At 37.8% G+C, this 23028-nt stretch overlaps 1 protein-coding gene across 1 annotated transcript in view; it reads right to left on the reverse strand.

Annotated features, from left to right (window-relative positions):
* Positions 1–7277: 7277 nt before the first annotated feature.
* Positions 7278–23028, reverse strand: part of LOC135220507 (EEF1A lysine methyltransferase 2-like) — a 45945-nt gene continuing 30194 nt past the window's right edge. Inside the window, exons 3-5 of the mRNA XM_064257653.1 lie at positions 18679–18783; positions 15987–16215; positions 7278–7413 (exon numbers count right to left, since the gene is read on the reverse strand). Coding sequence (XP_064113723.1) covers positions 7313–7413; positions 15987–16215; positions 18679–18783 — 435 coding nt within the window. The 3' untranslated portion in view covers positions 7278–7312. The remainder of the gene's footprint in view (positions 7414–15986; positions 16216–18678; positions 18784–23028) is intronic.

Consider the following 23028-nt stretch of genomic DNA (forward strand, 5'->3'; position numbering starts at 1 on the left):
TTAAATAATTAAAAATATTAATGATATACCGCTCTACTTGATGATGTTAGGTGTATTTATGATGAATTGCTGAACGGAGATGGAAACAATTTGAAATGGATTCTGTAATCTTCTACTCTTAAAAATTTCAGAGAAAGGGGTACCATACACCAACATATCTTGCCTCGTCATTTCTACATCAGTTTTGATTGTTATGGCTATTGTTTCATTGATTATTGCTTTTGGAATACTATACCAAAGGTGAGCTCTTCTTTTCTATAGGAATAATTTGAGTGTAAACATTTTATCAATTAACCAGTTCATGCACTTGAATAATACAGTATATATAATGCAAGAGGAAAAGAGAGTTGTGGCTCTGCAATGCTCTTTTGCTCGTAGAGCCAAAAGTAGTTTCTTTTTATCTATACATCTGACAAGACTTATTTGAAACTTACAATTATAAACACTTCAAGTTTTTTCTTCAAAAATTAATGTTCCACACAGTGTTATCCCACTTCTTTGCGCTTCACTTTGGCATGGATTTTTGGGGGACACTTTTCACTTTTCCGCTGGATCTTTCACCAATTTGCAAATTTTTGTATGGGCTTTATCTCTAAAATGACATTCATTTTTTCTGTATTAAATTAGGCAATTAACTGTTAAAATAGGCGGTTATAAGCATTTTAATTTAAGGGGTACATAGTATTTAGCAGTTACGTACATACGAATATGCACTTAACCAGTAATTACATAGCTGATTCCCACATTGAGGGGAGGTGGGAACTATGGACATAATATCTACTAGTACTCCCAAAACATTATTAACTATAATGACTGAGAAATAGAGACTGCTAACATTTGTTGTTGTACTCTAACATGATAAGCGAGCTGCACAGATAATTACTGCTTCTGGATGGTGTTCATCCTATCATGTAGAGGCGAGGCTGTATGGCCTTGATGCGGCTACTAGTACTTTAGTGGGTGACTTTGTAGCTAAGGTTCATTTCCTCTAGCTAAACAAAATGCATGAATCTCACTAACTCTTTTTGCTGAAGCTAAAGATACCAGGAAAATAGTTTTCTTTGTTGAGTCTCTCAGAGAAATTAACTGCAAGGGTTTGAAACGAGGATGCGTCAACCATTTTAGGACTATGTCCAAGTTCCATGCTACGGAAGAAATCCCCTTTTGCTTAGAGGTATCGAATGATTTAATTTAATCTGATAAATCCTAATTTGAAGCTAAATCTGTCCCTCTGTGCTAGAATGCAGAATTTAACATGGATTTGAACCCTTTAATAGTTGATTAGTTGAAGTAGAGAGATTTCTATCCTTCCTAAGAAATAGCAGGGAGTCGGCTATTTCCGCTACAGATGTTTGAGTAGAGGAGACACCATTACTCCTGCACCAAACTTGGAAAATTGTCCACTTTGCTTGATAGACTCTGTCAGAGGATAACCTTCTACATCTGGCAACCAAAAGCTGCTGCAGCTGTCTTTGAAAATTCCTTTTTTCTGAGCAGTTTCCTGACAGTTTGTAACCTGTCACAGCCAAAGAAGACAGGTTTTGATGGAACCGGCAGATATGTGGTTGTCCAAGAAGCTGTTGTTTCTTTGGGAGCAATCTTGGAAAGTCAGACAGCAGATCGAGTAGGTCTGGAAACCACACTTTGGCTGGCCAGAACGGCACTATCAATATCATTGACACGTTTGTGTGTGCTCGAAATTCGTTCAGCACATGTCTGATCATACTGACCAGTGGAAATACATACAGAAATTTGTCTGTCCAGTCCTGTAGTATGGCATCCATTGCCCATGCTAGAGAATCTGGAATCGGAGAACAACATAATGGGAGATGGTTGTTCCTGGACGTCACAAAGAGGTCCAGTACTGGGTTTCCCCATAACTTCTAAAGGTCAATGCATACAAGAGGGTCCAAGGTCCACTGTCAGGAGAACCTGCCTCTGGTGGCTTAATTTGTCTGCCAGTACATTGTGCTTCCCTTGAATGAAACGAGTCTCTACTTTTATATCACTCTTCCAACCAATTTGAACCAAAGTTCTTCAGCCTTTTGGTAAAAGGAAAAGGAGTGAGTTCCCCCTTCATTTTTTAGGTATGACAGAGCAGTCATATTGTCTGAGTGACCTGTAACTGTCTTTCCGGAAAGCTCTGACTTGAAGAACTGAAGACCTAGGTGTAATGCTTTTAGTTCTTTGACATTTATATGCCAAGCTCTCTGTTACATGGATCACTTCCCCGAGATTTCCTTGTTCAGAATTCTAGGTTGGGGTTCAGAGGGAGGAGAGACTTTCCTTTTGAAAATCTTTCTCTTCAGTTCCACCACTGAATGTTTGTTTTTATTTCTGTTGTTACTGGGAACATGGAGGAATCTGGAAATTTCTTCCTGTTCCAACTGGCTTTTAAATAAAATTGCAATGGTCTCATGCAAAGTCTTCCCAGGGACACAAACTGCTCCATCAAGATAGAGTTAAGTATTTCTTAGTTTTACCAGACCACCGAGCTGATTAACAGATGTCCTAGGGCTGGCCCGAAGGATTAGATATTTTTACGGGGCTAGGAACCAATTGGTCGTCTAGCAACAGGACCTACAGCTTATTGTGGGATCCGAACCACATTATATAGAGAAATTCATTTCTATCACCAGAAATAAATTCCTCTGTTTCCCCGTTGGCAGAGCCAAGACTCGAACTTCAGACCACCAGACTGGTAGCCAAGTGCGAAAACCACTGGTCTAACACAGAACTATCAAGATAGAGTGCCTACGAGCTTCATCCACCTGTTGGCCAAACATTCCTTGAGTGCCAAAGTACTTTCCAGTTTCTTGAGACAAGACTCTTATTCTTTCCTGGGCTGGGAAAACCAGAAACTCCTGAGCGTTGATCATCATCCCAAGATACTGAATCTCCTGCGGAGGACAAAGATTCAACTTCTGTACATTTATTAGAAGGCCCAACTCCTCAGCCAAAAGATGGGTTCTTTGTAGGTCCTCCGTACACATCTACTTCAAGCTGGACTGTCGAAGCCAATCGTCGAGGTAAAGGGAGATCTCTATCCCCATTAGATGTAACCACTTCATGAACATTACACACGGAACTGAAAAACTTGGCACCTGGACACAAACCTGAGATACTCTCTCGCATCCAGGTGGATCAGGACATGAAAGTATGCATCCATTCCCCTTAACGAATAGATGCAAGCACTGTCTGGTTTGTCTCCATTTTGAATTTTGTCTTTTGGACAAACACATTTAAAGAGCTTACATCTAACACAGACTTCCAACCTCCTGACGATTTGGGAACCTCAAACAGCCTGTTGTATGACCTTGGGGAATACGATAGGACTGCAAACTTCCTTAGTTGACGGTCTAGTGGATGATTTCCTGATACTTTTGGGAGTGAAGCGGGCATCAGCTCTTGATCTAAAACTTGTTCTCTGTCTGCCATTCTGAATCTGATGCACTTGGGGCAGCTCCAATGACCTGGCACTGAATACAGACTGCTCCTTTGGGTGCCCAAAAGACTGAGACAAAAGATCCTGTGTACTCTTTTTCTGCAAGTTAGAGGCTATACCTAGCACTGTCTCCTGCGAAAACAGATGCAAACAATTCAAAGGAGGAAAAAGGCTGATCTTTGAGCTGGAGTTTCTCCTTTGGAAGTGAAAGAGCACCAAAGATCTCATTTCTTAAGAACTCCCATTGTGTATAGGGAAGTTAATTCACAGGTGCTATCCCCGACTCCTCTATCCATACAGGAAAAAACTCCCTGCCAGTCTGCAGAGAAATTCTGTGGGAGCACTGAACATTCCTTAATCTTTCTAGCCAGTGCAGCTAATGACCAATCTAGAAACTCATCACCTCAAATACCTTAAAAATATTTTCCCGTAGATGAGATAATTCAGTAGCCAAAAAAAGTTTTAGCTGCATCAAAGGCTGACCTTCTAGCCGAATCCACAAGTCAGGGGAAGCCCACAGGGAGGAGGCAGTACTCCCTGAGAAGGACCCATGGCATAGAAGAGGTACTTAGAATAAGAAATCCTAGTAGGAGGGAAACTGAAGGCAGCTTTACCATGTTCCATCTTCGTTGACAGTCTTAATCTCACCTACAGCCCTTTTAGCTGAAGAAGAAAGCACTAATATAGGCAGTTTTGAATAGTTCACCAAATGAGCTTCCATTAAAAGGAAGAAGCAGGAGAGGAAGGTGCTATAGGAGAGAAAAAACTGGAAAATGTTGTCGGAAGAAATCTCATCAATGATGCATAGGCTGTAGGAGGAGTGTCTGTTTCCTCTTCTTCTTCAGAGGGAACCTAAGATAAAGCCAAATCCAGGGAGTATTGAGGAGTTAAGGGCAGCTTATTAAAAAGCTTCAACATACTTTGAATAGGATCCAAAGTAGCCGATATGTCTTGAATAGAGCTGCCTGAGCTCCCGTATTAGCAGTCACTTGCATCTGCTGAGCTTGGTGGGGAGCGAGCACCAATGGGTGCTTTGGGCGCCAAATCCACTGTCAGCAAAACTGGGCGCTTGGGCACCAGAGAACCATCCACCACCTGAGATTCCCTTGGTATGTCAACAACAGGCACCACTGGTATTTGGGGAGCTCCTGTATGAACCGTTACTGGAGGACGTTCTACTTCTAACAGAAGAACTGACGTTACTTGATTAGAAGGAGGATTACGCTCTTTAGAAGAAAGCTTCTTATCTGTAGAACACAAAGTGCCCTTGTGTGAAGCTTGGTGTTTCAGTGCCTGGAAACATTCTCCTGAGGAAAGGCTATCTGACGAAAAGTGCTCCTTGATTATACAGTGGACCCCCGTATTCGTCTACTCTGGATTCGCGGACTCACACTTTCGTGGATTTTTCTCGGGAACATTTCCCCGCATTATTCGCAGAAAATTCGGCTATTCGCGGTATTTTTATATGAGAAATATCCACAAATTCCTGTTTTTTTTATTAATTTCACCATAAACTGCACTTTTTGTGATAAAACTATTAAAAAAACCAGGTATAAAAATTTTTAGTGGGTTTCCTTGAGTTTAAACTAACAAAATAGGAGGTTTAAAGCATTTTTATAGGGGTTCCAACTATTCGTGGATTCTAACTATTCACGGGGGGTCTGGTACAAATCCCCCGCGAATACAGGGGGACCACTGTATATCAGTTTAGTCAGCGTTATTTTATTTTTATTTGCTGAATTGGTGAAATGTGGGTGATGTTCAATGTAAGGGAAATGTGGTTGATTTTAGAAAATGTCTTGATGTATTCAAGTTGTGTTGTGACATCACAGAAGACAAGATGGTGGCAGTGTGGGGTGGAAAAATATTCAATAATAGAGCGTGGAGAAGAGGACGCACGGAACTGGAGTTTGGTTTTATAGAAGTTTGTGGTTGTAAGCCATGTTGTGGTGTTGTTCTAAGTCTTAAGCTGGAGTATACTAGGCCCAAGGAACGTGAACAGGGGGGTAGATTTCACATTTGCAGCAAATAAGAAAGATTAGGCTAGGAAAATATTCAAAACTCCAGACTATCCCAGTGGCTACAAGGATGCTCTCTTACTTTCTTACAAGGCATGGGAAAAGAGTGACACACATCCACACCTCTCCTTTTCAACGGGGGCGATTTTTCCGCAAAGCATCCCCAGTGCCCGGAAAATGAGCCTTATGAACTCGATGACAACGTAAGGCAGTCCATTGAAACCCCTTTCCAGTGGGCTTTGGTTGCAGCCTGGGATTCATCAATAGGTTGAACCAAGGGGGCGACTACCAGGGACTCCCTTAGGCTCCCATTTTGACTCCTCCCAAGTTTTGGGGAGTATGTCAGGGACTTTGGCATAGGAGAATAGTGGGCCGAGCAGCCACCTCCTCCAAAATCACTTCACTAACACTGGTTGCTACAGGGCACTCTGATTCATTATTCTTAACCATAAGAATCTTCACCAAGACGCTAACTAAGCAATTGATTCTACAACCATTTTGAACTGTTCATCTATCTTGCACTCGAGACTGGATATGGTGTTGGGTTGGGAAACTTGGGAGCATGGTAAAGGAAGTGATGGGACAGATAAGGGCATCACAGGATTCAAAGAAATCACAGGGACAACAGAGTCAGATTTATCTAATGACAACTCCTAACTGGCTAATACTTTGCTATTTCCTCCCCTAGCCAATTTTTTCAAGTTAATTGTGTATTACAGCCTGTGCTGCAATACCTAAAAGAGCAAATACAAGAGTCGGAGATCTTGATAAGTCAAAATTGGTAATACAATGAAAATATTCTAAGTCAAAATTAGAAAATAAAGTTTAAAAATCCTCTATCATAAGCTAAATAACCTGAAAGGCAACCAAAAAATTGTACTTCGCCAACTGATGCGAAATCTTAAGAATCAGAAAAGTCAAATTCCAAAAAATTATCTGCAGCCAACTACAGGACTTCACCCATCGGCCAGCAGAAACAAATTGAAGCTCTTTGATACGTCGTACCACACTTTCCCCCTCAAAGGGGGTGGGGGTTAGTTAACTGACCCCAAAACTTTAACTGCCAAACAAGTGAAACTAATTACTAGGTAAGTACATATATATAAAACATGATAAATAAAGTAAATGCAGTCACGCATTAAAAAATAATGAAAGTTACAAAAATCTCTCAAAACAAAATAAAGACATAAAATACAATTCACCTTCTCTTTGCTAGTACAAGAAAGAAAAATGGAAAAGAAAGTGGTTAGTGCTCACAAGAACTAACTTTCATGAACTAGTTAGGGGCAATACTGTAGTACTTTAAAAAATTTCCCAGACAAATATAACAAATAACAAAATATAATTAATTTATATGTACTAAGAACACTGAAATCACAAACTAGATTTAAGCAAACACTGTATTACAGGTAATTGTCAGGATTATCAAAATATTAACGAATCACAGATAGGTACACCTTGCAAAGCTGGCAATTTGAGAGAAACTGGTGAGTACCTGCTACATGAAGGATAGGAGAAAATTGAAAATAGTTATTAGTAAGTGCTGAAATAATTATCTTTTTCAAGGTAAACACCTTGGGATGGGAAAGTTAAGAGAACTGTTGACAACATTACACCTAAAAAGGTAAAGGTGACTGAAAAATACTAAAGTAGTATCCTGAGTCATGCTTAATTAAATTACCTTCTCTTGTCTGACTAATAAAAGAATGGCACATGAATGTAAACGAATACATACTGTATTGTACATGATTACTGAGGGTGTCCTGAAACAACATAAAACTCGCCCATTACTGAGGATGTAATAACATACAAAAGTCTACTAAAATTTATTACCTATAACAACCAATCATCAATTCTTCACTTTTCTAAAGACAAGGCAAGTTACCTGAGACCCGACCTTCCCTCCAAACATGAAAGATGGCGTTGGAATCACATGATCAACAATGAAATCTGTGAAAGAACGAAACAGAAAAATAGAATTGATAAATTACTGATAATTCAAAAGGAAGGTGAAATACATGGAAAGCAATTTTGTACCTGCAATGTATACTGCACTATCTAGATGTCTAAATGAATTTTGTTGGTGTAAATGCCCTGCCATACTGAAGATGGTGTGCTCTCTATTTAACCTGAGTATGATAATTATATCTGGCAGCTATTGAGCAATGCATTATATTTATACAGCTTTTAAAGAACAAAAGTGATTGCTTGTACAAATGCATGACTTTCCAGCAGCCTATTCCTGCAGAATAAAGCTCTCCAGACACACACCAGAATTCAAAACGACTTCCACCTAGTATAATAAGACTTTCAAGTTCCAATACTCCTTTACCATAGAAACAAGCCCTCTCTGTGTTGTCTGATCTTCTCCTGAGATATGTGGAGTTGGCAGGGGAGGAAATTCAAGAATTATAGTACTAACAATGGGTCATGGGTTGGACAGTATTCTTATTAATATAACTTGTAAGTATGCCTTTAATTCCCACCAGAATATACAAATTATTCACTTACCCTTTTACCACAAGCATGGTATAGTATTTCTCACATTTCATACACTCAGAATAGAACATATGGCTGTTTAAACAAAGTCAGGTTATTGAAATACCTTTAGCTGTAAAAACTTAGTGAGGTATCTGTTATCTTCTCTATACTAGTCCCTTTTTCCATCACTGACCTCAAATCCATGTCCAGAACCAGAAACTTCATTGAGTTCTCCATTTACATCTCAAACTATACATAGATTCAGGTGTCCTGGGGGAGCTTTTCTCCAAATATGGTAATCAATAACCTTCCTTCAAGTTTTGTACTAACCACAAGTATGTGCTCAATTCTTGCCAGAGCATCAAACGAGTTCCCACAGAGAACATAATGGGAAACCATCTAATCTATGCCTTTGTAGCCCCCGAAGAAGACTTTGGATTAGGCTTCCTACTCTCTCTGCTGGGTAAGAAAACCACCCTAACCTAGTTTCACCAACCTAGTCAAAATATTGGGACAGGATGTCCTGACTGGAGTTTCAGATCTATAGGACTGCCTACCCATGGAATGCAAGGACATGGGGGAATTTTAAGCTCCCCTACCATCCCTGCTTCCAGCAGAATGTCACAATCAAAGAATTATGGCATCCAGTTTCTTTCTTGATTTCTTTAAAAGAAAAAAAAAAAAAAAAAAAAAAAAAAAAAAAAAAAAAAAAAGAGAGAGAGACTGGAAAGAAATGTCAATGCATTACATCAGCTTTTCTGAGACTCCCAGAATCCAAAACTCTTCATGATCAAGGAAGTCCCCTTAAAACAGAATATCTCTTCTTCAAGGTGTTAATCACTACAAAATATGAGCTCTTTCATATAAAGATTTCACAGGCTTTCTTAATGAAGCTACTACAGTAGTACTTGTCTCTCTATCTTTCACTATAATAGGAAGGACCTGTACAGCTTTCTCCAAATGCTTGTTTGTGGCCTCAACATCCATTTCTGTCAGTTGGCAACCACTAACATTTCCTTCCAAAACCTCCCCATATAATGCACACTGCTTGGATTACGTCTAAGAAGAATTGTAGCAGGGTCACTTCTTAAGTGCCCCTATACCAAAGGATGTTTGCTCACCAGGAGTAACACAATTAAGCCATTTGCATTATCACCCTAGTCTTACATCTGGAAGAGAAAAAATAAAAGGTGTTGTGATGGGATTACCCCCAGAAGATCTTAAATTACTCTATTGCAACAGTCATGGGTAATTCAAAGTCTAAATAGTATCCCTTTTCTGCTTTGATAGTTGCTCTATGCTCCATTGTAGAGAGCAGGTTTTGGTTATCTTTCCAGCACTATCTCTTCACAGATGCAATTAAGAGTCTTCTACAATTAATCCTCTTCTTGAACTGTCTGGAAATTTTCCATCTCCATTCATTAAAATTTTAACCCACTCCAAAGATACTGTGAAGATTTTCTCTTAGGTGCTGAAAAATCTTCCAAAACTTCAAAATGTTCTTTGTACCTTCAGGAGATGAAAGGGTGATTTTTCTTCTTCTATTAGTAACATAACCATTGACTAAAAAGGTTCTAAATAAACTTGCAACTACCAGTTGGCTACCTCTGCCATTGCTAAATAATTTAGCAAACCTGCATGAGACTCTTTACATAACAAGAAGCTTTCCAGTCTCAAAGCATAAAACCTGTGCTTGGGACAGGATATGCCACAAGTCACAGTTCAAAGTCTTCTCACCTTACTCTTAGCATCGTGTAAAATTGACTTAATTTCGCTCTCCCAAAGAAACGTACACCAAAACATTTTTGGACAGGAGCAATAGAAATACTCTTATCACTGAATGAAGCTACTAATAATATCTGAGTCTGCCTCTCCTTCGTTGAAGAATATTCTCTTAGTATTTCCTACCCAGGATGCTGAACTTGATCTTGGAAAGATCAAGTGACTTCCACCCTGGTCATGATGCTATTGCATTGCATTTCTGAGCTGGGCATGGTTTCACCAGCACAACCTCCAAGTCATGCCACTCCTCCAAATCAGCAAAGCTGGTTTCCAACTTTTACCCAAGTATCAGGAGCAAGATCATACTTAGTTGCTCACTCATTCATGGAAGTAGAAGCACAACTTCCACTACCTATGGAATCTCTTAAAACCACATGTGCGACTGCAACAAGTCTTGAGAATGGGATAACTACAGGTCATGCTCTATGCCTGCAGCCATGGAATACCATTAATCCTTCATACCAGCAAAGTTGAGTTTTTTACTTTAAGGCAAGTAATAGTTGCTCATTGTATGCATGGAATTAGATGGTACAGTTTCAATTACCTCTAGAATCTCTTGGGTGAAGGTGAAAGTTACAGGGCATTGCATACAGGTTTATGCATAGCAAGAGTAATACATTTTTCTACTGGTCTTAAAAGTAGCCACTGGATCAGTCATAACTATCTTATCAGTTGGTGTGAAAAAGTCACTTGAGCTGCTTGTTTTAGAGGTGCCACTAAAATGCTCATACTGTCCAATATATCACTCAATTCCACTGAAGCGATAGTGCAGGGAGCCTGATTAACTTCACTATTAGTAGATATTGTACACTAAAGAGGCAGAATGGGATGTGCCCCACCTTGAAATTTTGATAATCTTAGACCTAACACTTTTGCACATTTGACCAAAACAAAAATCCTCTATTCTGTCGGCAGATTGCACCTGAATCTTTATTGGACTAAAGAGGTACAAGCTCAACTCTGAGGCATTTGCGACACTTCTGAAAGTTAACTCCTTAAGGTAATAGAACCTAGAAGTATACTTGCCAGGGAAAATCTTGATGCTTATGGCACTGGCATTGTGGTTGTCAGACTTTTTACCTGTCCTACAAAACAATCTGAATCTGCACAAATGTCCAAATCCCTCCTCCATGATGGTACAAGTCATGCAATTATTCTGTCCTTATTAATACATAATATACATTAGTGGCATTAACAGAACAGACTCCAGAGAGGGGCAACCTCTCTTTTTTTAGAGAGACAGATAGCAAATAGCAAATTTAGATAATTAAGTAAATGTTCAAATAACATCATTAGATTACTCCATCTGTTTATGAAATATACAGAAGAGGTAACTTTTTAACTTACAAATCCTTGATTGCATACGCTCAACGAAATCTTTATTAACTGACTATGAAGGCAATGAGCACTTTCTCTTTTAACAAGATGAGTACCATACAGCCACAGAAATTCACACAAAACCATTTCCTTTCAGACCAGTTAATGCACACCTCAAGCAAGTTCCTGTGTACACACTTGTACCCTGTACAAATACAAGCTTGTCCCCAGCATGGATCCTTCTGAATACGTAGTTGGTTTAATATTTTACACACTGCATCATGATTCCACTGATTTATGCCAGTTTAACTTTTACACTTAAACATTGCATCATTTTGGCTCATTCTTACAGTGCATTAGGGGATCTACTAAGTCCAATAACTCCCTGAGACTCAAAACCATTTTACTCTACTCTTCACCAAAGTTAACTGTATTCCTAACAACATGGCACACATATCTTCCACAAGCAAAACAAAGGAATCTGTAATCATAGAAATTCTGACAGTGTGGGGACATCAACTCCACCTGATGCAACAATCCACCTGGATGGTTATGCTTATTCCTCATTCAAGGTTTAACACCTTATTTTGCTGTAACTCGAGAAAAGCATTGTATCATAAGAACTTTTTGATGATCTCTATCAGAAAAGTTTGAGTACTTGAGGGGTGTGAAAATATCTCAAATGGGGGTGATACAGGAGCTTGGGTCATAAAGGGTTTTAAACGAATCTGTCAGTAGACCCAAAAAGTAAGAAAACATTTCATGGCACTACATAATACATTATATCAGTTTCAGTCTAGTGAATGACACAGCCTTATTGAACAGAATTATCAGAAGGGAGGGCATGGGAATAGTTAATCTACATAGTCCACCTAGCTGCTCATAAGATCCATTCTCCAGGCTAACTAGTTTAACAGTGGAGGTTATTACATTATATTTTCACAATTATTTGCCACCCTTGGATACAATGAAAGATATCTGTATCTGTATAATCAATGACAAGACCACCAACATCAGGGAAATCATCTTTCCCCCCATACTGATCTACAAATACCTGAAAACCCTCTGCTAATTTAGGTATAAAAATACTTAATATGACTATACTTGAATTTCATGAATATCGCAGGGCTGACTGACTTATGAAATAAAATTAAATAAATCATCTGAGTCTCAATCTGCTGCAGCTGTTCAGTAAATTTCTTGTGTGATTGGATTCTAGTGATTTTTATGCTTAACAAATAAATTCCCAAAACTAGATCCAAGTACAATTATTGACTGTTAACCTTATCCTTCAGTTAGAGTGTAAGAAATTTTTGTGATCCATGAAAGATGCAACTTACCAACAGATGTGTCAACCTCAAAACAGGAATAACAACCACTGTGACCAGCAAAGATTTGATTCCTAGTCTGCTTTGATGGTTACAATTCCACATATCATTCAATGTACCTTCAAGTCTTTATCAAACCATGTCTTCCAGTCAAGACATATCCTGTGAAAGTGCACAATACCCATCTCTTTATTACTTTAGGTGTTGAAGAGATACATCTTGTTGATCCTTGGTCAATGTTTCCAACATTTGTATCTAAACATTTTGTTAGAGTGCAAAGGAGTCTCCCACGGAGAAGGGTAATAATCTTGCTGTCACCATTTTTCTAAGAACCCTTATTTCCATAGCTGTTGGTTAAAATAATTGCTGGCCAACAAATCAATATCCTTGGATAAAAATAAATGTTAGGCTGTTATTTGGCAAACTGACAACAGTCCAGCATCATCAGCACCTGATGCAAACGTTTTGATTAGCTAAGCACATTTTTCATAAACATCCTGAATAGACCACCTCTCACTCCATCACTACTCTTCTTCACTACTTAACAACGAAATAATGAAAATGGTATTGAAAAATGCATTACAACTATTATTATTGCTATTATGATTATTATAATTTCAAATTTCATATACATATTATTAGTTACTTTCTTACACATGAACTTTAAGAACTCTGTATTCCTACATGTCTAGCATTACAGTCAGCATCTATTGGGTTCACTGATCCCATGAATTGTTGTTTGTTTGTTTGTTTGTATGGTGCTTTTACGTTGCATGGAACCAGTAGTTATTCAGCAACGGGACCAACGGCTTCACGTGACTTCCGAATCACGTCGAGAGTGAAGTTCTATCATCAGAAATACACATCTCTCGCTCCTCAATGGAATGGCCGAGAATTGAACCGGCGACCACCGAGGTGGGACGCCAACACCATATCAACCACGCCACTGAGGCGCTCTGATCCCATGAAGCCTCTCCTCATAGATGGATCTCAGCAATTTAATGGGACCATGCCTTACATATTCATCAAGCAGGCTCAAGTTTCTATCTGGTCTCCAACCTCCTGTTGCCTGGGCACTACTTTGGAGGAAAAATACTGCTATGTACTTTAGTGGGTCATCCTGAATCTCCTAAATTGTTGTATTTATGATGGCAACCACATTCATGATACAGAAACGAAAAACAAACTGGTTTCTACTGAAAGGAGGCTATTGTATTTGTTTCAGAGAATGTGAACTACCTACAGTCTTTTTCAATGGCTTTCCACATTCTCTGTGCTATCCACAGATATCACCCTAATACGTACTATGGCCACCGGTGGAAATAACATCCTCATCATTTGTGTTCTGTCAACTTTTGGGGGGTTTAAAGACTGATCCTTATGTCCCAAGACTTTAATTATTACTTCCTATATTTTCTGGCAACATGGCTATTTCCTTTGATTATGGGCTTCTTCTTAAGAGCAAATCTCAATTCCTCATATGAGAGCTCAGTGTTCTTTGTCTATCGGCTCTGAAATTGTAAGTAAATCTGAATACAGATCATGTAACTTAAGTTTTATGCTTTAAAAGCATAATTTCAACCATTTTCTCTATCTCGTCTATTATACTACCAAGACAAAATGTTGACTATTTTCTCTATTTAACTTGCTGGAAAAAGTAATACATACGCTTCCATCTACCAGTATTTAAATGTGAGCAATGCTTACACATCTCATGGGGTAGTGCTGCTTGCAGTGGACTTTGTGTGGTGAGCTTTAGGCACTACTTTGACCCCAACTACTATATGGATTTTTGGCTATTCTGTGTGATGAGCTTTAGGTACTACATACTTTGAACCCAACTACTCTATGAATTTTTGGCCATGCAGGTCCCTTCAATTGTATGCATTGAACTTCAACCTTCACTAGTTCAAATTTTTACCATTAATTTACATTCATATAATTTAAGACAACCCAAAAGGTCTAAAACTTTACCTCAATGGCATTTAAACAAAATTACAACAGGGGTGAGGCTTACACTGGATTGGTTGGCGTCACCTTAATTTACTTGTACACTGTTGAATAAATGCCTCCATTGTCAGATTCATGGAAAGGTTGAGGTCTTGTTGTTTCAGCTTAATTCACTGACTAAGTGGAAGCAGAATAACTTACTAAGTGTTGTGGTGGTCGAGTTCTTGGGGACACCTTTCTTATCTAGTATCAATTCAGTATTGTCAATGTGAGCAATCAAGGTCATTTATACGAACTTCTGATGTTTGGTAAATTCCTACCTGCTCGAGAAAAGTTTTCGTCGTGAGGCCTCCTTGAACGGCCCTTGGTTTATTGGAAGGAGGAATATTTCCTGTGGGTAATTCTATTCTGCCTTGATACATAACATCTGTAGTGCCTCTGGGAAGTGCAAGTGACTGCTGTAGATTCACTAACAATAACTTTGATAATTGAACTTTTGTAAATCATAGCTCTCATTTTTGGGGTCCTTGATATTATCTTTTCATTTTTTATATGACATTAAAGAAAACTTATTTAGCCTTCTTCCTAAATACTCTTTTCTATTTACAACATGAAAGGCTCATTCTTACTTTTCTACGGTCACTTTTTTTGTTAGTGTTAATGAATTTAAAGAAAGGTTACTTCTCAACATAGAACAATTCATATCATCAATCATGCAGCCACTTCACCAGTTTACTTAGATTACTCAAAGCTTCAGTAATCCTCAGACAGCAGTTTGGTACCTGTATTTTAGCCTCTCTTTAGACCCGATGCTAAAAGTTAACTTGTCTTGTCAAACACAAAATTCTCTTTCTGTTTATCTTTCTGTGTTAAACTCCAATGCTTTTCTTCCCTTTCTTGTTTTTGGTAAACCTACACAGAATAGTCACGAGTCTGTCTAGCCCATGATACTCTTCATCAATGAAAGGTAACCATCAAAGAGTACCCTTTTCTGGTACTATTAACATTCTCAAATAGTTTCATAAAGCTTGGTTAAAATATTTTTTCTTGTCCTCACCACGAACCTTAGGAGAATGATGAATATATTACTCTTTCTCTCTTCCATAAAGTTATGTCCCTTTTATTTGGACTGTCTAAATGGCTAAGGTCTTCCTGTTGTTTTTTTGTCATAATTAAAACTGAACCAGCAACCTAATGTGCAAACTAAAAATTACCAAAGTACAAGTACCCTGCTTGAACCAGTCTCAAGAGAGGGCATGACTATATATATCTTGTCATATAAAGAAAACTATCATCACGACAAAAATGCTGCAAATTGCCACCAAATACTGGGCAGACATTTCCCCAGAAACCTGACTTTCTGTTAAATACTTATAAGAATAAAATAAATGATAAATATGCAATCTAAACTCCAAATCTGAAAAAAACCATGACATCTTGAACACAAGCTGCCACCAGATCCATGTGAGAGCCTTTGCACTTTCCTTATACTGTAACCCTGATCTTCATAAAACTTATAATAAAACTATATTTCAAAAGACTTATAATAAAACTACAGTAAAAAAAAGGGGTATACTATGCGGAATAGTGAGTTTTTCATTAACAAAAAGAATATAAAATTCAAATAGAAAAGCTATCAATAAATCGGAAGTATTTTTTACTTACAATTCTGAAACTGTTTTTCCAACTCTTCTTTTGTCCAGTTGCAAGAAGTAATGATAAACAGCCCACTATCATCAATAAGACAATGAACCCCTTTTATGTATGCTAATCTTTTGTTCGCAGGGTCTTCTGGATTAAGAGAAACGGCATCATAAGTTCCCTTATCATGAACAACATCATAAGTTCTGTTAAGCAATCCTTCTGTCTTGTTACCTGCTACCAAATCAACTTGCTGAAAAACAATAAAAAATATAACTGTAACAGCAGTAAGGAAGTGTAAACAACAATAGTTTAAAATTCAAACAATTACATACAGTTATAAAGTGCAGGTATATACAAAAAAAGGATATCAGATAAATATGAAATGACTAGTTTACACGTAATATCAAAAATGAAATCGGTTACATATTATGAAATGGGCAGTTTTAATATAATTCAAGTAAGATATTTATTAGTATCCCGGAACAATATTCATGAAAATACTGAATTCTGCAGTATAGGAACAAGCATAGCTCTCAGTCCTCTACAATACAAGTTAACCCTTAAACGCCTATTGGACATATTTTACGTCGACTAAAATTGTCTGTCGTGTGCTTAATTGACGTAAAATACGCTGACTCAAAAAAAGTTTTTTTTAAATATTCCCGGGAAAATAGTTATAGGCCTACTTGGCAAAAAATTTTGAATCACATGCCTCGAGGGATGCTGGGAGTTCACGGATCAAGCTGTTGTTTTGTTTACGAGCGTTACCCTTGCACGCATACGCGAATTTCTTTCTTCTCGCACTAAAAAGCATCAGCGTCACATCTCGGAAATTCTTTTGTCACTTTGTCATAATTTTTGCACCGTTTTATATTAGCCGTTACAGAGTTTTACATATGAAAATGTGCACAATTTCATGTAGAATACAACAAAAAACAACCCATGGTTGTACCTCTTATCAGTTTTGAAATATTTCCATATAAATCATGATAAGTGCCAAATTTTCAACCTTCTGTCAACTTTGACTCAACCGAAATGGTAGAAACGCAATTGTAAGCTAAAACTCTTACATTCTAAAAGTATTCAATCATTTATCTTCATTTTGCAACAAATGGAAGTCTCTAGCACAATATTTCGATTTATGGTGCATTTTTGAAAAAAAAAAATTTTACGTCATGCATCATATTGTGATAATATTTTCTCTCTGTTGCTTTGATCGTTTTACAATTAGTTATATACCAAAATCATTGAAATTTAGTGTACAATACAACGAAAAAAAATTTAACTCATTAGCTTCAACCATTTTGCTCACAGCACGATTTGTATACAACTATATATGACATTTTTTTCATGCTGTCATATATTCCAATATTTATATATGATAATGATATTTTTTTTCATTTCTGATGGTTGCATACTAAACTTCAGGCAATGACAAAAAAAGGAGCCAAAAATGAACTCTTAATCTTGAAAACTAAGTGTGCTGTGATTTTTTGAAAAAAACTTTTTTTCGGCTTCGGTGCTCACTCCCGAACCCCGCCGGCATACGGGAGACACTTTTGGAAATACCAGCTCGGCGTTTAAGGGTTAATTCCAAGTAACCAACCAAAGTCAGTTATGTAATCTCAGATTCTAAGCAAACCGGAGAAATAAGAACGATAGAAATGCAGCTAGAGGTAACAGAAGATGGATCATTACTACATTTGCTAGTTGGAAGCTATCCAAGCACATTCACTGGAATGAATTCTTTATAGATGTCTTGTTCTCTGTTGTGTAAATATTTGTATTTAAAGTATTTCCAAGTTCTTAATAATATACAGCATGTTCCTCTACATGATGGTTAATTTATCTTCTTCAGAGGCCTTTTATAGGAAGGTACTTATCAAATGAGCAAATATTTTGTATGCTTATAAGTTACAATACTGTTACCACAGTTCTTATTTAACATTTCTGCGTTTTCATTTAGTATAAAAAAATCAATAACCTTGGAGTCATCTGATCATAACTTTGTAGATTTACCTGCCAGCTTTTTTGTCAAGAAACTGCTCCATAGTGGCTTTGCTGCTGGCAGGATTATTATACTTATTAGTACTTACTGTACATACCAAATTTCATTATAAGGAAAGCATTTACAATTAGGAAATTTAGTGTGGAACAGGAATTAGGATTTCTCATAAATCATGGATATTTTACATATTTTACATATTTTACAAGCTGTGAAGAATCATTAAAGTCTCTGACCTTTACACATTTTACCGTGTGATATGATGTATGTAGTATACTCCACCAAGGAATACTACCATTTTATAGGCATACGTACCTTTAAAAACTCCCTTCAATCTTTTTAAGCACCCCTTCTCTACTGCATCAAGTAGCAAAGGTCTTCTAAATGCAACAAATGCCTGTACTGTTTATTATCGGGCTAATCTTACTTATCAGTGATTTAATATTCTCTTTGCACTTCATAAAAGCTCTTGGTGCTCTTTACACATGAGATACATTCAAATCATTAACAGATGAGCCTTATCAAATGAATGGAAGTTCATGTACTCAAGAAAATATCACTTTCATTAAATCAAATGGATTAGTATATCACTTACTCAAATTCATCTTCCATATCAATATCCAATCTATTGTTATGAAGAAAACGTTACTTATTACTATTCACCTATTTGCTATATACAATGTTTCACTTCAAAACACTGTCCCTTACCTCATAAACTGCAGAAACATCCTTATCCAGTGCAATCGCCTTTGCTAAGTCTATGGCCTTTGCGGAATAATCAATCCCAAATAGCTTGGTAAAACCTTCATTTGCCTGTAATAAAGTTATAAAATGAGAAAAACAACTGCAGTACTGTAATAATTTCAAGTAACAGCCCTCAATAGATCAACATTCACTATAGGCACAAGTCTGCTATTCGTACAACAAAGAACTCTTAAGTGTTCCTTTAAGTTCCACAAAAACAATACTTGTTATATTTATATAAGAATATCATAAATTCCTGAATTGGATTCAAACTCGGATAAAATGGACTTCATTAATTAGCCAACACCATTCTCTATACCAGCTCCAGGATCCCTTCTACATTAGTAACACTGAACTTCATGACATAATATTTGATGATACTTGGGCTTTGCTGTGGCCTCTGCACTTTGGCTTTCGTATACACTTTACTTTCACCATGTTACTGTTTAGGTAACGGGCAGAGGAGCTGTGCAAACTGCTTCTACAAGTCACTGACCAAAAATACACCAAAAAAGCTATTTGGGCAAGGATATACTGCAACATAACATCCCCTTAACCTAACCTCAACCTAAGGTGATATGACCTAATATCAAAAAGCAGCCCAAAGAGTAATGTGTACCTCTATGTCTTACAAATTTTACTGTATGTAGGTTATGCTGTTCAAGGGTATAGGCAAAAATCCAAAGATGGGGGAAATTCTACTGCTGGCAATTGTTTTGGTTTCATTTATTGATCCAAATATTCTGTTAGCTTTTTTAATGAGTATAATGCCAAGCCATTGCTATAAGCATCCTTCTGAAACTTGTTTTTTTCTCTTTTCTTATTCCAAATCACGAGGGAAAATTCTGAAACATGAGGGAGAATTAAAAAACATACGGGAAATTGAAAGAAAAAAAGTAACTGCTTCATGTAAAAATCTTAAAAAAGCAAAACCTTGTTGATGTGATGTTTTTGAGATACATGTAATACTTTTGACTTGGCTTTTATTCTATTGTTTCCTTAACGTCTTGAAGACACCGACCTTAAGGTGATAACGACCTTCCACCTCCGTACGCCATTGTGTTTTGGTCCCTAGACTAATTTCATGAGTCATTAAAAGGGATCAGCCCTAGTCCATCTGACCTGAACTCTCACCCTGTCCTTCTTTGTTGCAGTGTCCCACCCCTGCATCTCCGCTACCAACTCAACTCTCTTAATCCAATTTAGCACCTCTATGTATCCTTTCTTTCCATAACCTTCTCTGCTGGCGTTCAATGACTTTTCCAGGTCCTTGCAAAGATTAATGGCAGAGATGAAAGGACCAAAGGAGATTACCACAGTTCTGTCAGATGTCAGAAAGGACATTTCCAGCGACTCCTGAAAACTGAGTATAGGCAGTCCCCGGTTATCTGTGGATTTGGTTATCGGCGATGCGGTTGTATGGGGCTTGTCTCGTGCAGAAAATCTGCGTTTTTTGGCACCATAATACGCAGATTTCCAATTATCGATGCTGATAATAGAGTTGTGGCACCGATACATACCTAACAGACACACCATCACCAAAATCCAATTATAGGCGCCAAAAATCGCCAATTTTTAGTTATTGCAGTTTTTGCTTATCTCAGGCCATCGGAATGGAACCCCTGCTGATAACCGGGGACTGACTGTATAAATCCTGTATATGTAAACATAGGCTGGCATGGCCCATCAAATCACATTTTGCCCTAGCCTGTACACATGGCATTACGCCCTAACAAAGTAGTGTCACGCCCGAATCTGACAACCCAGCAAGCTGCTCCAGTATACCCAGGTCTTGGTAATGAGCTACGGCTAGCTTCCTCTACTACTAGTACTCCGTCTGGAGGCAGGACTAGTCTCAAAGTCCAACCTAACATCCCACTTGAAGCTGTCACACCCTGAAGTACCTGAGCTTTGTCTGATGCGGAGTGCTCTTTCTGTTATTCCCTGGTGAAGATCTGCAAGCAACCTTTATCCAGCTGATACTCTGGCTCTATCTTTGCATGTCTCATCCACAGACAAAGGTAACTGATTTGGAAGTTGATTTGTTGGCCCTTCACCTACTATTCCTTGCACTCATTCCTTCTTCTGACTGTTCTCCTATTCCCACACTCCTATTATCCTGTCTCCTTCAGAGACCTTCATGACTTAGTCTGTGCAATTGTGACATGCTTGTAAAATCATTGTGGAAGTGTTATTAGATCTCTGCTACTCATACTAACAATAATTTTGTTGTGTTAACGTCTCATCTAAATTTGAAATATCTCGTGTTCTGCATAGTTTCTCTTTTCCATTGATCATTTTATGTAAGCTTAGAGCTCTTAGTATTTGTGTTACAATGTTACCTGCTTTGCAGATTCGTGTAGACTTCCCTCCCATTATGTGCATTCTTCTGTAGTTCAACAGTGCCACTTAACATTAACTGCCAGTGCCATTCTTGGGATACTATTCCTGAGACTCCAGTGGGAGCAAACCTTGCTTACAGCACTCCATCCCTATGTTGTGTTTTGTATTAGTAGTCTTAAGAGTTCGATCCATGTATCTATGCAACATGTTTAACCGCTAAAATTATAGTGTGTTTGCTTGCAACTTCGTGGCGCTCTTGTCCTTTGATATTGTACATAAGTTCAAGTATTGATTCTGTGCCACAGAGGCAGTGAGAGCTCCTTGTCAATTTTGCTTTCCCGATTAACTTATAGAATTATATTTGTAAGTGGACAGATTATGTTTACCTTCAATCCTTTTGAAAGTAATTTTAAAGGCTTCTATCAAGGTATTTATTCTATTCATTTTTCTGATCACTTATGGCAGGACAACCCCAGTCAGCTTTGTCGTTTCCAAAAAAAGGCATTTTTAAGTAGCGCCAGTCCATTGCTAGATTTTCCCAAAGTAAAATCATACACCCCAGCCTGTCCTGTGACACCATATATCTGCCTTCCACAGTCTAAAATAGATAGGACAGCTACTTTGTGTGATAACATCCAGACTGACATCTTTCTTTTCAGGTTACTGTTCTTGCATCTGAGTTTCATGCATGCAATTCGTGCTTTCCAGTATACTAATTGTGTTTCAAAGATTAACCCAAAGAACTTCACAGCTTAGTAGATTGCTAACTGATTGTTTCTTGCTTTTATTTCACTGTCATGATGATTGCTTCAATTTTCTTTCAGTAAAAGTAGTATTCTGACATGTTGTCATTTCTAACAGATATATGTAGCCCAAAATCTACCAAGTGGAAAAAACTTTTTAAGCATACCCACCCCACCAGATATTACTAGAACCTTCAACCAACTCAACCTTCACACTTGGAAGTTACCCAGCAGTACCTCATTAGAAGAGTTTTATCTCATATGGCAGCAGAGGTCATCGCTAGCCCAGGCAAACCCTCTATAAGATATACCAACCCAAATAATGTTTCTCTGTAGCTAGTTCCAGTAACAGTGTCTGGATATATTTCCTACTGTTTTTGAGAAGAATTTCATCAATATTAGCAACTAAAACATCAAGCTCTGCCTTAACTCAGTTTTTTAAAAGTAGAGGAACTGGGTAACTTTTGTTCTTAAAGAAAACCAGACACACACATCAAAGCCTAGATGTACAGAATCTCCAAGTCAGAACACATCTTTGGTACTTTAATATTTATGTACACCAGGATTTGAACCTTTAATAAAACAACCCTAAGATGCCTAAATCTGAGATTGTTTTTTCTAGCACTTACTATTAGCAAGGAGCATTATTGTTATTTCACACAAACATTGGGAGGGTATAGGCATGTCTTGTATCCCGGGGTTCATTGCTAAGACACAAATAACTTTTTCCTAGCACCAGGCTGCTTCATATTTTACAATTCCCACTGTCAGTTATTGCAAGAAAAGAGGAAGGCCTTGCCCTGTGCCCTGTCCTGGGATAAAAACTGAATCTTAAGGACTGTGTTACTGCGAAAAAGGTTCACAAAAGATTCTACTGATTTGGTAGTCTGAAGCAAAGAACACTTGTTCCATTTAGCTGCAAACTTAGAAGTAAACCCTATGGTACAAACATAAAAAGTGAGAACTGAGAGTTATGGAAGTTCAAACCATGGTTATATCAGTAACTTGTTAAAGGACTATCAAAGGTGAGGCTATCCTAAATTATGGTTCATGGAAACTTTGCAGTACTGTGACATTTTATATGAGGGATTTGCAGGCAAGTCTTCAATTTTTATTTGATTGGACATATTGTGGCAGCAGGCCAAGTCATAACTGCCCATAATGAAGGTTAGTAATAATACCTCATATTTCTTCAAAGCCATCCTCATAAACTATTCCTTCCTTTCCT

The sequence above is a fragment of the Macrobrachium nipponense genome, chromosome 2, assembly GCF_015104395.2.
Source record: "Macrobrachium nipponense isolate FS-2020 chromosome 2, ASM1510439v2, whole genome shotgun sequence".
Lineage (NCBI taxonomy): Eukaryota > Metazoa > Arthropoda > Malacostraca > Decapoda > Palaemonidae > Macrobrachium > Macrobrachium nipponense.